Source organism: Molothrus aeneus, chromosome 8 (assembly GCF_037042795.1).
Source record: "Molothrus aeneus isolate 106 chromosome 8, BPBGC_Maene_1.0, whole genome shotgun sequence".
Classification (NCBI taxonomy): Eukaryota; Metazoa; Chordata; class Aves; order Passeriformes; family Icteridae; genus Molothrus; species Molothrus aeneus.
Genome location: NC_089653.1, coordinates 13,095,182 through 13,113,242, shown reverse-complemented (window position 1 = coordinate 13,113,242; position 18,061 = coordinate 13,095,182). Strand labels below are relative to the sequence as shown.

The 18,061-nt window shown below is 41.1% G+C and overlaps 1 protein-coding gene across 1 annotated transcript; it reads left to right on the top strand.

The window, feature by feature from the left end:
- Nucleotides 1-6,588: 6,588 nt before the first annotated feature.
- On the top strand, nucleotides 6,589-17,916 carry PLAC9 (placenta associated 9). The gene is made up of 4 exons (XM_066554725.1): nucleotides 6,589-6,695; nucleotides 15,423-15,520; nucleotides 16,459-16,579; nucleotides 17,734-17,916. Exons 1-4 carry the CDS (start codon nucleotides 6,638-6,640, stop codon nucleotides 17,742-17,744), a joined length of 288 nt encoding a protein of 95 aa, XP_066410822.1. The 5' UTR covers nucleotides 6,589-6,637; the 3' UTR covers nucleotides 17,745-17,916.
- Nucleotides 17,917-18,061: the final 145 nt, after the last annotated feature.

Genomic DNA, 18,061 nt, shown 5'->3' with positions numbered 1-18,061 from the left:
CGGAGCCAAAGATGGGGCAGGAGAGGAAGCGGCCCCCGGGTAACCTGGTGACCAGAAATGGGTCACCTCAGTGCCCCCTGAGGGGCAGCTCCCCAGCTGCCAGGCACACGTGTGTGCCAGCCCGCTCCCCACCGCCCTTGCCCTGCCTTTCTGCCGGGCTGCTGCCCCCACCTCGCCTCGCCTCCGCCCGCTCCCACGCTCTCCTTCCAACAATCCCATCAAAGCTGTGCAATCAAGTCCCTCCCAGTGGCCCCAGCAGAACACTCTGTGCACCCTGGACTGATATAATTTCTTCTAAATTCAAGGCATAGGCTTTTGCCCCATCAGCTTCTCCTAATTCACCTTTTTAATGATGAAGAGATTACTTCAGAATTATTTATAGTATCCTGATGATTCAATTGACTCCTGTCCTCACCTTTGATGCTTCTTATTTCCTCGAACACATGCAATGAGCCCTCCATTTCCCTTTGACTTTTTTATCCTCTAATCTTGTATTTCCTCTTTTCTCAGGGTTAATGAGAAGAGACGTTAGAGAGTCACCACTGTGAAAGTCATACCTTCATTATTCTGTAGATAGCAAAAGTAGTGTTCAAAAAGATAAAAACAGATAGCACTTACAGAAATAAAAATTACAGAATGACATAGATTAATATCTGCATCAAGACATAATATTTCTGTTATTCTTACTAAGAGTTCCAGTGGTGAGTATGGATTAAAGAACACTTGGGATAGATAATCTAAAGCATTCTACTGCATCTGCACAGAATACTAGAACAGATCTTTTAACTTTCAACTAACTGGTCTCTTAAGGCAAGGAAGGCTGTCCTAAAATCTGACACTGGAAACAGCATCCATGCTATCCCAATTTCCTACATGGATGCTGCTTCAGGTGATAATTCTTCCTCCTACTTCTTTCATCCTTAACACTAAACCATTCATGCAGACACAGCAAACTAACAGCAAGTGTAGCAACCATCAGGCTCCCTCCTAAATACATGTGGAACCGATTGCACTTGAACGAACTCATTAGAAAAAAATTTAGAAAAGGGGTGGAGGACAATAGTTGAGTTCACATGTGTTTTCCAACAGTTGGAGTCAATGTTCTGCCTTTGGAGTGTGCTAATCTATTCATTTGTTCATCTGCTCACAAGGTTTTTCATGCCTTGAACCAACTTTTAATAGAAATCTTTTCATGGGCCCTTCTCTTCCTTCTTATGGTTATACGATTTCCCTATGGCAACTACCACACATTCTCCTGTTAAGTAGTGGCATTATGAAAGTATTTAAGTTGTCATTTACTGCAGTTTTTCAGCTGGAATTAAAGAGGTGAGAAGCCATCAGTACCATACAGTAATAACTAGCTGTACTGTTGGGGAATCTTGTTGGACAGGATCCACCATGTGATTAACTACACAGGCAGCAGGATGAAAAAAAATTCATACACATTCTTGTTCACTTTCTGCCTGGAAACATGTATTGGAAGCATGTTTGAAGAAAAATTGCAGCTAAAGGCATAAGGGATCTATAATAACAAAGGAACTACTCTCATCCTGCTACAGCATTGTATATTCACTCACACACGTATTCCAAAAGGAATTTTAACCAGGGATTTTTACTGCATTGGCTTTAAAATTATACACATACTGTAAATTTTCAGAGAATTGGCAGTAGAATGATCAACTTGGCTTCTCCCTCTGGCACGTCATTCTTCCCCTTGCAAGTCTCCATGACCTTGTGGTAATTAAGAGGAGAGGAGACCATGCTGAGTGGCAAACAAAAATAGGATTTATTTCCAGCTGTTTCTCTGTTTTGTTAGGTATCTCCACTCACATGGCAAACATTACCTATATTCAAAGGCTTCACATACACAGCTGATGCCTCCCCTTCCGGAGAAAGGTACACAGGCGTTAAGTAACAGACCTTTGCTATTGTCATGGCTTGTGTTCAGCAAGGTGCTACTCAACACGTGAATAGCTTCTCAGGTATTAGCAGGTCCTTCATGGAAGAAATTGTGGCTTCAGTTTCAAGTAATTATCTCATTTAATTGGTGTGGTTTGCAATACCGATCTGCTAAAGACACTAGCTGAGTAATTCTAATTGGGGAATAATCAAGGACTTCCCCTGTATTATTTTCCCCGAGTATTATCCACCACACAGTCACAGATCTATTTCCCATTTTTAGGTGACGCAAATGGTGCACGTAAAGTTACAACAGCAAAGGGCCACAACCTTCTGCAATAGAAAACAGAGCAAATATTAGGCCACCATGTGTGCAATAGAAGACTGGGAGTAAAGAGTCTATTCATGAATCACTAATTTTGCTGGGAATATAGTTAATCCAACTTTCTAAGGTTTCTTTTACAGAAAAGAAAGGTTTCTTTTCATTAAAATGGGTGGGCACACTGCATATCATATTTCATAGGGTTCCTGAGGCATGGCCAGCCTTCATAAAATGCCTGAAAACTGTGAAATGAAAGGACATAACTTGTTAAAATACAAAACAAACAACATAATTCACTAATATTCCATGTGGCCCACCTTTTCCTTCAGCTTTCTGATTCAGTTTCCTTGCAGATCTTTGCTCAGGAAGCTTCAGCCACAGACTGAAAACAGCCTGAAGCCATGGGATGCTTACCTAATGCTGGCAAACAGAATCCAGCCTAGTGTGCTGGCACCAAGATGACACCAGAGAGTCAATTCCTGCAGGTGACTCACTGCTGGCTCTAGGCGTAGCACAAAATGTATTGTTTTGAAGAAGGCTGGACCAGAGTAGTTTGCTCCATGACACACAGTCTTGTTAACTTCTCCAGGGAGGGCAGAGACAGAGCTGATCTTCACAGTGTTTCACACTATGAACCACATGATATGGGTTTTTGAACTGCATCAGATATTATGCATTTATGACAATAGCAGGAGGACTTGACATTTTTTTGATGTCCCCTGCAAATTGAGATAATAAACACGAGTGCAAGTCGACATGCAACAGACCAGAGGGGGCTTGCAGTGGCACAGGGAAGGCGAACACTCATTCAAGGATCACTCACTCAAGGCTACAGACCTGTAACTCCAACAGAGGCTGCCCGAGAACAACAGAGGCAAGGAGGCTCTGTGGAGACTGCCAGGGATGCGTGCTAAAAATCACTACTATCCAAAGCTTTCAGTGGCAATGTCTGCTTCATCCTAATGAAATCACCACTGCAAGAGGTCCTTCATCTGTTCACCAAACAGAAATACTGTTGCAGAGCAAACTTCTGCTTCCCTGAGAAGCAGACCAAAAGCCGCATGCCTGTTCTGCACAAATCAGCCTCTCCAGGTAATAAAATTCTGCTTCTGCATCTGTTCAACAACTGCTCCAACCCAGCAGTCAGAAACCAAATGAATTAAGAGAGTGAAAGCAAGTGACCTCTTCCAAATGGGTCATGTAACAAGTCTCAATTTACATTAGGTATTCAACAGCCTCCACGTAGCAGGAACTTCAGGTCATGAGCAGCTGACAGAAGTTAAGCCTTGACAAGAGCCTAAGGTACCTCCACAGTCTCTAATGGAGATAAATCTTCTCTCAGGGGCAGATAGGCAGACGACACAAACCTTGCACAGATTTCATCATCCACCAGTGTTAAATCCAGGGTGGTGATTATACTCTTTAATTTCCTTCTCTTCAGGGTAAGGCACTTGGCTCTCCCTACAAGGATTGCTTTCCTACCATATTTTTGTCTCCTGAAGTAATCTCCACTTAATTTTCTCTGTGTTTCACATAAGGTCCTGTTTTTCCCAAGAGTTTGCTCAGCTATATCCTTTGTCAGCCCATGCTGCAGGATTTCACGTCCAATAGCAATGTGATTTTTTCACATGGCACATATGTCCTCTGTCAACATATACACTTTATTTAGTCCACTCCTTCTCCCTGTGCACCCTGTGGGATCACTGTGCAGTTATTTATTGCTTTTGCCAAGCATTTAACTAGTCCAAGAAAGAGATACAGAAAGACTGTATCAAAAACAAACAAAAAAGCACCTCCCAAAATAGACTTAGTCCTTATGTTTGCTCTCCCTTTCACCAAACTGCCTGCTGGCATAAATTCACATCCCTGTTCACTGGTATGCTTTTTTTGGCTGCCAGTGTCTTGGGAACATCTCAACAGCTGGATTTTATGCAAACCTACATTCATATGATCTCATTGTGTTCTCATATATGGCCATTTCGAAGATGAATGTGCTAAAGAATGCTTTCTCTGATGGCAATCAGTTACTGACTAACTTCTCAGAACACAAATATGTTTGCATCACATTCTTTCTTCTGCTCTCACATCCTCTGTCTTCTGAAAAAACCTGCTTTACAATTTAATGGGCATTGTCACATCCCCCCGATTTTTTTGTACTTTAGTTGCCAGTTGTCTTACCCTGCAGCTTCCTTCTGAGTATTTATAAATTACAAAAGCAATCTGAGATAATTACCCAAGATGACCAAAAATCTCAGGACAGGTAGTCCTACTGCAAAGGAGAATCCCACTTGGCAGAAATATTCTTTCTGGCTGCATTTCCCTGCAGTGGAAAAAACTACTCTCTGATTACAGAAACAACCCCTGGAGGATAATACTAGAGAAAACCCACACTATTTTGTTTAGTTCTCCATGGCTATCAGACCAGCACCTCACTATAGTCAAACATAACACAGTATGCAAAAATATGCAGCAAGTGCCTTAGAGGGACTGAACTGTTCCTGCAGTCTGAGAGCAATTCAGAAGGAACCCCAAGGAAACGTGCTCTAAAGGGGGTGAGTGGCCTCAGCAAAGGTGGTCTGGAATGGAAATTGCCATATTTTTTACAGTGTGTTGAAGGGAAAACTGTTTCAATGAATGTTCATTGCTTTTCAGTGTGTGGCACAGAGGATGGCAGAGAGAGCTTGCAGAAATCCTCCGTGAATAGGCTCCCTTGGCAATACAGAGATTGCATTGGATGATTCTGCTTTAAAAAAGGACAGAGCCAAAGGACAAACACATTCAGAAAACAGCAGCCAACTATTCATAAATATTCTTCTTGTGCTCCCCAGTCCCCTCTCTTTAAAGCACAGACAGCACACAGATAACGTCTCACTTCAAAAATCACAGCCTACCACATCAGCATCTCATATTGAAACACAGGGTACAACTGAGGCTGGACTCACTGTTACCTTTTGCAGCTCCCCTCTCAGGACCTGTTAATAAGAAATTATGATTTACGTAAGTTTTCAGCAGGCATAAAATCAAATTTATTCTCAAAACAAGAATTTGTAAGAATTGCAGTACTCTACATAGTGATTCAAACCAAAACACCCAGAAAAACACTGCCACTCCAATTTTCACAGCTAATTTAAATTTTTATTTCACAGAAACATTAACATATTCAAACAAAGCCTGAGGGCTTAATAAACATTGAGGTTGTTCTATGCCTCATTAAAGTTATTAGAAAAATTCCAGTCACAGAATCTCTGTTACTGAGACTATTTTGCCTTGCAACTGAGCTTACAACCTAACTTGTCATGGAAGTCACCAAGGACAATAATACTTGGAACTCCAAGATAGAATCTCCACAGGCTCATTTTCAGATATTCAAAGAACTGGATTTTTTTGACTGCTAGGGGGGTGGTAAAGACCGAAGAAATCTGTTCTAGCTTGCAGGGGTTTATTTTCAGTGGTTAAACCACTGTCTACCATCAACCTGTCTACCATGAACGGCCTTTGGGATTAAGTAGGATGCCTTACTGGCCTCTCATTTTTTTCTTGCAGTAGTTTGAAAAAAGGTAACTCAAATGATTATGAGGAATAATACCAGGAAGGAGACACCTTAAGGGTTTTAACATCAGCCTAGAGGGGTCAAAGACTGATGCTTATCCAGTCAACACCAAGGAACCTGCAAGACGATGCTCCACCAAGATCCTGTTAAAAATCACACACATTGCCAGTGCTATTTTTGCATGTGATGTTATCAAGCCCAAGCAATTTTAAAACCCTGCCAAATTGAAAAGAGCTCAGATGGCTCCTCAGGAGATCCTATGATAATGTCCAAACATAAAGCACCACAGAGAGTTGTAACGTCCCACAAGACTGCCACACATTGTACTGCCCAAGGAAGGTGTTTCTGTGCTCTTCAAAAAGAGTATACAATGGTAAAAGCCCTATAAACTCACAAGATCTAAAGATACCGTGTTTTCCAGTGCTTTGCCTGCCCCAGATGAAATTCTACAGGGAAAGAAACCAGCACCCTTCCTCCTCCTTTCTCCCTTCCTTGCCTTGCCCCACTTGCTATATTTACAGCATCCAAAGCTTTTCATCAATTTCCATTGTAATCTGTGTAAATAAATACAAATGTAAAAAACCCTAACTTTGGGGATCCTGGGTCACTTCCAGCTTGGCTGGATAGCTAGGCTGTGCATGGAGCTGGAAGGGTGTTTTCAAAAGGAGGGAAGCAGAGGAGAACAGCTTAAGAATCTTGGCTCAGGCTGGGCATATTTCCGCCTAACTCTGGCTAAACCTCAGCACGAAGGGCTGGACGAGGAGCCGATAGGAAGCCAGGGAGGGAGGGAGGGAAGGAGGGAGGGAGGGAAGGAGGCTGCGGGGCTCTCCAGCACAGCCACGGCACAGCCCGGGCAGGCTGGAACCATGCTTTTCCTCTGGGCACTGGCGTTTGTTCTAGTCCTGCACGAGCAAGATCTTTTAGGTAAGTGACTCTGAACTGGCAAAGCAGAAACTGTAGCTTAATCTCAGTATGGTCAAAGCCTTTGCATAGGGTGGGAGGGGGAGGCAAATAATTGCTTAATTTCCCTATGCACTTTATGTGAAGGTGACACAGGTATGTGTCAAAATCCTCTGATTTGAGAGGTAAGACTCCATTTTTGTGACATTGAAGTCTGTCCTGTAGGCATATTGCTTTGGTACATTTGGAAATTTTTTACTTCTTACAGGAGATAGAATCACTCTACCTTCAGAAATTTAGGACCACATTGAGGTGCTGCAGACAGTGCTCCGAATTTCCATAATTACTGTTCTGGCAGCCGTATTAATATCACACTAATCCACTTGGAAATGAGATTGAAGTTCAAGGTGATTAGAGAAAGATTCTCCTTTTTCCAAGCCTTCTTTTTAAATTTTCTGGTAACAGCATCACCACTTTGTTTCTTCTGCTTTGGATTGCTTATTCCTGAGATTTTGAGGTACATAATGACTTCTCAAATGGCCTTGGGAGAACAAAATATAAACAGAGAACATCTGATAAGCCTGCATCTGAATTCTACTTTCATTAACAAGAGATTAGCACTGAATAACCTGTAATCACATTGTAGTGTGACAAAGCTATTCAGTTTGACTAGTTCAAGGGTTTACAGTCCCTGTGTAACCACAAACCTGGCTTCCCAGCCTGTTTGTACTACATCTTCTCTGCTAGCTGAGGCTCAGATTTATTTTCCCTCTGGTCCTACTTTCTTGACAAGACAATAGTTGTATTTCATGGCAGGGTAGTAAGATCCTATTACATTCAAAACATTTCCTAAAAAACTGCTAGTCCCTTCTGCCCCCAAGTTCTAGTCACTCTTCCTTGCCCTGACTCCCTCCTACTTGACTGGCTTTGTGATGTTTATCTCAGCGATGAACAGAAATATCAATGCAACAGCAAGAGCACTCTAACTTGTTTTCACTCCACGAGAATTCACTATCCTCTTGTGAGTTTTGCAAGCTTCGCTGAAATAAATGTGAAATAAAAGAAAATTTAAAAAGGCTTTTTCTATTCCCATAAAAGGAGGGTTTTAATCTAAAATAATTTGCAAACTCAGATAAAATTCAGTTAATTAGAATAGCACTTTGATAATAACTGCAGAGGAGACTAGCACCCAGTATCATGCCAGGTGGCAGCTACTCAGTCAGCAAACCATGTTTACTGTCTTAATGGTTTTCATCATGCAAAATGAGAAATTTTGTGTCTGTCATGGCCAGGGGAGCACCCTGCCAGACTGAAGGCTTAAAAAAGCCATCCCCACTTTCATTCTGCTACTCTTGAGTTGGGGAACATAACTTATGATTCCCTTGCAGAATCCCCCATCCTAACTCCCCACGGGTTCCTCTTAAAAATTATTCAGCCAAACTAGAATTTACGTTTTAATTCAGCCATTAATATAAACGATCTCATATACAAAGAGCTCAGCCTCCAAATCATTCAGGAGGAGAGGCTGGCACGGGAGCCCTTCTGGATGCAACCATGTGCTCCTGCCACAGTTTACAGTGCTTTGCTGCCCGTGCTGGGTTCATTTGTGGGGTGCTGCTCAAATGCAGCACACAATGTAGCCTGGAGCACAATACCTTGAATAAAGGTATGCTTTTTTGGCTGCCAGTGTCTTTAAATGTGTTTCTAGGCAAATCGTTCCGAGGGGTGAGGCGCCCCAGCAGCAAAGATTGTGCTCCATGCTTGTGCACCTGGAGCTCCTGGGTAAACAAGCCCCTGCTCCCGCACACGGGCCGTTAGCGGAGCTCACCAAACACCGAGCGCTCTACCAGGGACCCAGGCACCGCTGCTCCACACTGTGGCGTGATTTGCTTTCCAAAAGCAGAAGTTTCAGCCGGTTCTAACTACGAGTTCAAGTAAATCAAGTGTATGAATGCTTCTCTTCATTCATCTAACATATTTTGAATTCTCAAGATATTTTGAATCCTCTGATATTCACATGCAATATAAAAGCTGGGAAGATCTATAAGCTAGACCATTATCTAGAAAGTGGAAAAAAAAATCCTTTCAGAACAGCTAGATTCTGCCCCAAATTGACCATTTGCATTATCACAGACAAGCATTTTTTTTTCTCTAGGAGATTAAAACACTGCATTGTAGAATTAAAGCCACAGTAAAAATTTATGATAGATATCCTATTTTAGGCCTGACTTGGAGTCATACTTCTCTACTAACAAATTAATAATGGTTTAACCTATACTCTATGTTATAGGTATTTTCTGTCCTTATAGAAACCTACCAGCATTGTCTCCAAAGCAAGGATTACAGTCCTTGCAAAACCACCTTCTAACAAGGAAGGAGAAATAAAGTTTGTGACAACAAAGTGTACCCCAAAATAACTGTGGTTTTTAAGATTGTGAGGTATCTGGAGATCAGGGTTCAGTACAGAAGTGAGCCTTTTATAGAGAGATTTTATATATCTGTAAAGCCCTATGTTTTTGTACATTTAGTTAAAAGGAATTTCAACTCTGTGGACAATGTGACCTCCACATGTAAAGCAAAAGTTAGTATCAAACTCTCCCAAAAAATCAGGAGTTTAGAAATATAGGACTCCTGTTGTTCACCTGCAGGATGAGGCTTTATTCGGAAACACAGCTAATCTACTCTGGCTGAAGCAGATGTAATCCTGGGCCTGAATGTCAGGATATACTATGTGTGTGTGTATGTGTGTGTATCTGCCCTTCTCCCACTATTCGACTTCCTGACTTGCTGCAGACTGCATGAACTGTCAGCCAAGAGAAAACAGATCTTCAAGCAACTTCTTAGATTTGTTCAGATTTTAAGAAAAAACTATATTCTTTCATTTTACTTACTTCTTTCTACTGCCATGACTTAGACATATGAAAACTACACAATCACAGAGCTGACTAATAAGTCACAGACTCACCTCACCCACTCCCCATGACCATCACTTCTATTACTAAACACAGACCAAAAGCCATGTCCTCAGAAAACTGAGAAACTCTTTATCCCCGATACCAGTGGTTATCCTCAAATTGATGATGGTATCCATTATTTACGTATCTCACATCTCCACTTTCAAGCCAGCCTTAAACTCACTAATTCTGCACAACTTGGCTTTTTTATGGACACTAAGATACAGCTCCTCCTGTCCTATACAGCTTCTAGCTATAATCCTCCTTATATTTAGCCTTGGTTTCTAAAACAAAGATGCATTCACACAAAAATAAATCCATAATAAAGGCAAACTTTTCTGGAGCCCAAAGCATCATTGTAAGATACAGTATGAATTAGAGTAACATACCTGCTGATTACATAACTTGTGCCTTTTATCAGTCCAACTCCCTGTAGTCATTTTCCATTGCAGAAGCAAGTGCAAGAGGATATTCTCTGGCTGCTTGTTCTGAAGACCAGCATGCTGAAAACACGCTCCAAGCAATAGTTCCCTCACAGGAACATTTAATTACTATCCTTCTTCCTTTGAATGAAAACACACAAAACTTAAGTGCTTCTTACAGTCACAGAAGCAGCAAAAAAAGGAAAGTAGTTTTTCAAGTAGCATTTTTGCTTCTGACACATAGCCATGGCAAAGGCCCGGATTTTTCTGTGCTTTAAAAAAAAACCACCCACTGGAAGCATGAACTATCTCTGGTCTTGTGCACTCCCTCTCAGTCTCCACTGCTGGGTAAGTGAGAGATGGATCCCCTTACAAAATGACAATTACAGGGGTCGCAAAAGCTGCCCATAAATGAAGTAGTTGTACACAGAAATATGTGCTATCTTGTCAGGAACAATTACTATGAGGTCCCATTTCTGGTTTTGCACATTTCACAAGCACAAGTGACGTGTGGGACCAGAACACACTGTGACACCAAGTCCCACACCCAGGTGGATGGGACACACAAGGCAAAGATGTGAGAACTCATGGGCTGTTACCTGACCCACCTCCATCAATAGATTCCCCAATCCATGAGATTCCCCCTTTGCTCCTTCTCTTTCAGGTAAAAAATAATTAAAACAAGTACAATCTTACCCGATGTAGGATCTGAAATAATATTCTTAGCAGCATATTCTGCACCTTGATAAAGAGAATATGAACCACACGTACAATTTTGGAACTTTCTGACACGGTTATTTAGCTTCTAAAATTAATTTAAAAAATAACTAATTTCACAGAAGAAACTAATTTCAGGACATTTCCCTTATCAGAGGATCGTAAATCTTGGATACCAGAGAAATCCCTTGGATTTTTTATTATGCTTGAAACTTTTCCAGAACTTGACACTTAGGCAGCAGTTGAAGTATTCAGTGAATGTATAGATCACAGATTAATCTCTAATCAGGCATTAAAAACTTTCATGTACCTTCTTGAAATTAAAACAAAACAAACAAAACCCCAAAACCACATAACAAAAACATTAGAGAAAAAATAATTTAGAGAAAAAATAAGTTAAGTAAGGGTCAGCAAATCCATTCAGAATTCTGTTGCATTCCTCCCACACTGGATAGTGGATTAATCATTTGAACTTGATCCTCCAGTTCATGACTTTTTTCCTGTTGGAACATAAATCATTACTACTGCCATTCTTTTTCTCATCAAAGGCTGTCTAGCCACCTTATGCTCCATGCTTTAGGAATAAAACGATACTTCTAAACCTAAGGCAGTGCAAACAAAAACACAGAGCATAGCATGTTTTCTTGAAGAGTTAGTCATGTTCTCCTTTATTCCCCTTGCTCTATCACGTGTTTTCAGGTTTCCTCATTTGCCATCTGGTTCCTGTTTCAATCTCCCATGTCTCCCACTTGGCTTGTGGCCTGCTTTGTTTTATCCCTCCCGCCCTACTGAGTGCAAACACGACCTTGCAGTCAACTTTCAAAACCACATTGATCATAGAATGAGGCCAAAGAACTTGACAGGTTTTAAGACCAATGGGAAACATTGTGGTCACTCACCTTGACCTTCTTTGTAACACAGACCAAAGAACCCAACCCAGCAATTTCTAGATCAAGCCTGTCACTTCATTTGGATCAGCAACGTGTCATTAGGAAGGTTACTTTAAAAGACCTACCAGATCTGTGTGGTCACATACTTCAGTTCTGGCAGTCCTAGTAACCACAGAAAATGACAGCAGAGAGGCAGTTGCTTAGGTTTATTCTGATGCTTATCATTAACTATTTCGATGATCAAAATCAATCATTTAACAGCACCTGGATAGAAAGAACCCTGACAGTCCTAGAAAGGAACTTCATCAGGGAGCACAGAGAAGGAACATCTTGCGGGTTGGGGGAATATATCAAATATACAGGAGGCAGAAGAGCTTAACTGAGGGATATTCTTAATCAAAGGCCTCTGCTCTTAACCTGTTTAGCAAGGCTGTTTTGATTCTTACTTCATTGCTCATTCTCTCCCTTGCTATAAAACCAAATTTTGTACAGTCAGGCTGACCATAATACATAGATCTTACTCTCCATTGTGCTACTTCTTTCAAACTTTAGGCATGTTCTAGTAAACAGATCCTTATTAACAACCAGTTCAGAGATGCTCCATTTCCCTGCTGGTGTCTGACTGCATCACAGCCCAGGGTTAGAACTACCTAGATTTATGGGTGCCATCAATGTAGCACAGAGGACTTAATCAGAGCAAAAAAGGCATGAGTCGTTTTCTTATCTTGAACACAAGAGTTCCGGTTCTTGATGGAAAATAACCACCCTATATATCAACTAGAATGGATTTCAAGAACATAACTGAACATCTCACTTGCAAGAAACATCAGGTGGAAATTTGCAGATGGGACATTAACTAAAAAGTAATGTTCTCTCTGCCATATTGAAATGTTGCAAGTGAAATAATCTATTAAGTTTCAAATGAGATATTTAAGACATTGAAATATGCCTCCTACACACTTGCCTAAGCTGTCAGAAGTTGCAAACACCTACACATTTTAAATATGTAATTTATATGGAATACAAAGAACACTTCACTCTTAAAAGTGGTTAGCTTCAAAACTTACTACCAAAGTTGTCTGTGTTTCAAAGCACATGCAGAGAGACAAGTAAAAATTCCAATTTACATTTAAAGAACGTTTCTTCAGTAACTTCAGAAAGCAAGTACCTGGAAGTATCCTAAGTCATGAATCTATTGCTTACATAGTTTGCAGCCTTCTGCTCTTCACTTCCTTTAAATGGTGACTGTAATGTCACATGGTGACTTCATATATATGAAGTAGAGATGCTGCTGGAGTAAGGTCAGTGCCAAAGGCAGATTGTGTCCCTTTCTTTCACCAATTGAAATAGAGAAGGGCAGTGCTCCTAAGCAACATTCCACGTGCTCTCTTTGAGCACATGGAAATTACTGCTTTGGCTGAACTGCCAGACCATAGTGACCCAGATATGTGCCACATTTACAAGGGACCGGATGTGTCCTGTGAACAGCCCATCCCAGAGATAAAGCTGTGGCTTAAAAGCTAAAGCCAAACAACAGAATAACGAGTGTTTTGGGAAGCCAAAGCCTCAAGCCAGGACTCAGAAAAAAGAAATCTACACTGACTGCCCAGCCAGCAGCAGCTGAAATAGCCTGTTCTGGCATGGTGGTTAAGAGGCAATTGCAAGAGGCTGAACAGCTCTGTTCTGGTGTGAAAGTCACTAACAAGACATGGACATGCAGGTCCTGAGAGGGTTTCTCCTAGCTCAGCCCTCTCACAGCTCCATACTGTGCGGTCTACACTAGACACGCTTTTGCTTACACTAACCCTTAGCCTTGCTAACATCAGCTGTCAGGTGTTTCCTGAGACACTTAGGCTCGGCCTGTTTCTCAAATTTTTAGGCACTGCACTAATTCTATGGCTCTGAGTGATATCTTACAGCCCAGTCAAACAAGGACTTGGTCCTCCTTCAGTATGGCCATTACAGCTGGTAAGGCAGCACAGTGCTGTGAGCGATGGAAAGCTGTCTCCCTCTGGGTCCAGAGAGGAACCCAAGGAACCAGGAGCTACTGAGTCCTGTGTCCCATAGCAACCCCCTTTACCTCCTTCTCTAGGTACACACAAAGCTCTGTGTGTGTACACACGATGCACACAAAATTGTGCAGTGCTTTGCTAAGCTCACAGTAAGATGCAACAATCTTACACTGGCTGTACATGGTACCTATCATGGTGTGTATACATGTGCTTTGACTAACTGTCAGTCCATCATATCTAACCCCCTCACCTACAAACACCTGCCTAGGGAATCAGCCACCACAATTTCACTATCTCCACACTGTTCCAATCACAATGAAAAAAAGACATGTAAAGCAAAAATTTTGAGAAATAGCACGGTTCACTTGACCACTAAGACAGTAACAAGACTCATAAACCACCATCACTAGCAGCAAAGAGGAAAAAAAAGGGCAACTGCAAAGCCGCTGGTGTTGAAGTACTTGCTGTATTTCAGCGCCCTTCTGTAAACAGGTAGACCAAGTCTTCGGGATTCTGTTCTAACAGCACCACCTTCTGGTACTGCACTAAAAAAAACCCCAACCAAATCTCTGCCAAACCAATTTCTAAATAATGCCCAGTACGTCAGGTCACTTTGTAATCCCTCCTCCTCCCTCCAATTCCAAGGATGCCATTCCAACTCAGAGTACATCCCTCATCGCCTCCAAACTGCAGTGATCCTTACTGACACACGTTTGCCATCACCTGACACCTACACTCCAGAAATCTTGGCACAGGCTTGAGACAAAGCACTGCAGCAGTTCCAAACCACTGCTCTGGCACAGCAGCACTGAAGACAGAATTAGTTACTGCTCTTGTGTGTCTTACTGTTCATTGTAACACAAGCTCAGTTTTGTCTTTGTTACAAACAATGACAGAATGAGTTACTGCTGCTTCCTCATTATCCTAGCTGCTTCAAGCATCAAGCAAGAGCCAAACTTAACTTTACATGCAGGAAGATAGGTTATCACTTTAGCACAGTTTAAAATATTCCACTACGGTCCTCTGCACACATTTGAAAATTTAAAATGTTACTGAATGCTGCACAAAAGTTATGAAAAGCAAATAGGCTCCACTAAAACATGGACATCAGCAGCTACTGACTGATGGAGCACAGCCAGCAGAATGAAAAGTTCAAAGAGCAAGAGCTCATGAGTACTGAGAGGTAAACACAGATAACTGACAGAGAAATGTGACTTTGTATATAGCCAAGTCAGCAAATGTGCTCAGCAATAAAACAATTTTTATTGTTTCCCTTCCCATTGCAAAGTGAGACTGTCTGGGACAACCTTCTGGCACAGAGGAATCATCAGCATCCATATACAAAGTGGACAAGCTTAGCTAGTCTTCAAAGCTTTACAGCACCAGCTGCTTCTGAAGGAAGTCTATGAAGAACGGTTGTGTTAGGCAGATCTTCCCAACAGTTAGGTCTGACACTTAAGAGAGAGAGTCACAGCCTATAAACTTACCTTACACACGTAGGAAAAAATAGATTATGTAGAACAAATACACACATACACAAAACAAAACACCCATGGCAAGAGAAAACACCATGTTCCAACCAACATGACATGTGCAGGCAACTACTAGGGCACAGCTGTAGTTATTGGAAAAGAAGTTCAATTCCTACATTTGGTTCATCAACAATGCTGTGTAGCATGCAAAATATCACTTCATAAATCTGAAAGGCAAGGACTGCTATTAACCCTCTGCCAATTACCTGTGTCTCTATTTCCAGCTGCTGCTGATCCTGTCAGTATGGCACCTGGAAGTCTGGAAAGAGGAACCTGGTGCAATGAACACATGCTCCACGAACGCTTAGATATTATTGAAGAGGTAAGAGGGATTGTGCTGGCTCCTGAACCTTACCAGACTTCTACCCTATCCTTTTGACCAAAGAAAAAGAATGTTTCTAGACAATGTCCCTTCTTGACTTGATTCTAGTCAAGGTTGGACTACTTTTTTCAGATGTCATATTTATCCATAAATCCATAAAGCCATTATCGCCAGAAATATATAATCTTAATGAATTCCAAAAAACTGATTAACAATTTTCATACATCAGCCTTTTCTAGAATGTTTATAATCTAAACATCCTCATCTGTGCCTTTCATCTAAAAACCTCAGAACCTGTATTTGTTAAGTTTCACACTGATTTATGGGTAGATGTAGGTTCTGCAAGTGACTCCCAACACTGATAGAGGAGTTTCTGCTGACATTTAAGAGCTATATGAGCTCTATGACAGGGATTCCAGGAAAGCTGAAAAGTTTGATTTTTTTTTTTCCCCCTGGTGTCTTAAGCACTCACAAGATACCTGTTAACTATTCTCAGCTGGGTAGTTCCCAAACTTCATGCTGTGCTTCTCAAATGGGAACATCACCTCTCTTCTGCTCTAGTCCCAGCCCTTGTCTTTCTACCCCATCAGCTCCTCTCATCGTCCATGCAGATTCTTTTATTGCATTTAATAAATTGCATTTCTGTCAGAAATGAGAAAGAATTAAAAAACTAATGGAAAGCTCCAAGAATTTAAATTCTTCTTTATACAGGGCTGCTGTAACATAACTCTTGCAAAACTGAGCGCTAATACTTGGTGCCACTAGAGGCCAGCAGAACACAAGGAATGTTTAAACCTGCAGCATGCATTACAGATTAAATTAGCTGTTGCCATGATAGGATGTGAGGTTTGCATTTCTGCAAACGCATCTGGTGCAATTCCTTCTACTTGACCCTCTGTCTACCTCCTTTCTCCATTTGTCTCCCTTGTTTCCATTAGAAGGTAATAAAAACAGTGGAGCACCTAGAATCAGAAGTCAAATCACTCCTCAACATCATCAGTGAGACAACACTGAATATCCCCACTGCTCCAGGAACTCCACTTATAGATGTTTTTGATGGTCAGTATCTCGTCAGGTATAATCTAAGTTGAAAAAAAGGGTTACATATGTTATTATTAATTATGCCATATTTTCTCTCTAAATATGTGAACTAATTCAGCTCAGGGTAGCTAAGGCCTCAGAACTGGGGACCTCAGGACCCCAGTTGCAGGTCCAGTTTGGAAAATCAGATTTCAACAACCTCTAAAGAGAGGGCTGGGAGGAAATGAAGCAACTCACCTAAGAATGGCAAGACAGACTAAGTAATCTCAAGGTCCTTTCCAGATTTAAGATCCTGTGATTCTTTAGCTTCATGTGTGACAAAATAAGGGATGGCATCAAAATTTTACAAAATGGTTGGTATTGCCATTTTGATATCCTAAATACAACTTTGACATGTAAGCCCCTCACACAAAACATGTTCCTGGATAAACGTTTTTGGAATGAATTAAACCACAACAGAAATTACTTGGATGAGACCACCTATTCTACTCATTTTCTTATAATGCTCTATGTGGTTCATCCTCTGCCTAAATATCAACAGTGCATTTAACAAGGTGGCACACTCTTAGTGGAAAATAAACCACTTGTGGACAGATAAAAGCATCCACAGACATGTTTATGAAGTCAGTTTTGTCAGTCCTGGGCTGTTTATTCATTTAAGGTAGCTGTAGCTGGGCACACTACAGTGCACTTACATGATGGAAGTAGGCTTGAAGAAAACAGCAGCAGAGTTTATGCTGGTTTTTGGTTCTTGCAGGTGGCTGTATGGATCTGGTAACCATGACTGATACTGTCCTCACCAACTTTGTTATCCACTGAAGCTGAAAGTTTTCTGTGAGGGGCAGTTAATTGTTAAGTTACTCCCGTGCAATGGAAGGGGGTATTCCAGTAAAAGTGAAAAATATTCCAGTTAAGCACTGCAGTGAATTTAAAACAGAAATCAGCAAATCATTTGCAGCAAATCTATAGCAAGTACTATTCAGATGGATCTTGCTAAAACTGCCAAATTGCTCAAGAATTACAGATTGGACCTTCCTTCTATGATTTTGTGAATCAAAATGACAATTCCCCACTTCAGAGTAGCAAGATTCATGTTTTAAAAGAGATTTATCCATAAAGATTGATCCTGATCTCATAACTAAAAATAATCACATCAACTCTTCTCTATACAGATACCAGCTGAGCACTGTGAAGACAGAAGACAGCTGAATGTAACAGTGTGGTTGTCATAAACAGTTGCACTTCTGATCATTTAATAAGCTTGTGTTTCCAGAATTCCTGTAGGATGAACAATCCTCAGCTGTAGTTTGTCTTCTGTATTGCTGTGCTTTATAATAAAAAGGTATTTGCTTTCAGACAGTTTTAAACTTGGCATTCTAAATCTTTCAGGAGCCCTACTATATCAAAACTGCATTTCAAATGTCAGTAAGAAAACACTGTCAGTAAGAAAACAAGATCAGGTGGTGTTCAGGACTAAAGCACAGCTAACAAACATCCCTT

Bases quoted from the DNA above. Each gene is read 5' to 3' on its own strand.
- PLAC9 (XM_066554725.1), top strand. From the start codon at position 6,638: ATGCTTTTCCTCTGGGCACTGGCGTTTGTTCTAGTCCTGCACGAGCAA. The intron at 6,696-15,422 runs GTAAGTGACTCT...CTCTATTTCCAG, and splicing joins GCACGAGCAAGATCTTTTAG to CTGCTGCTGATCCTGTCAGT. The intron at 15,521-16,458 runs GTAAGAGGGATT...TGTTTCCATTAG, and splicing joins GCTTAGATATTATTGAAGAG to AAGGTAATAAAAACAGTGGA.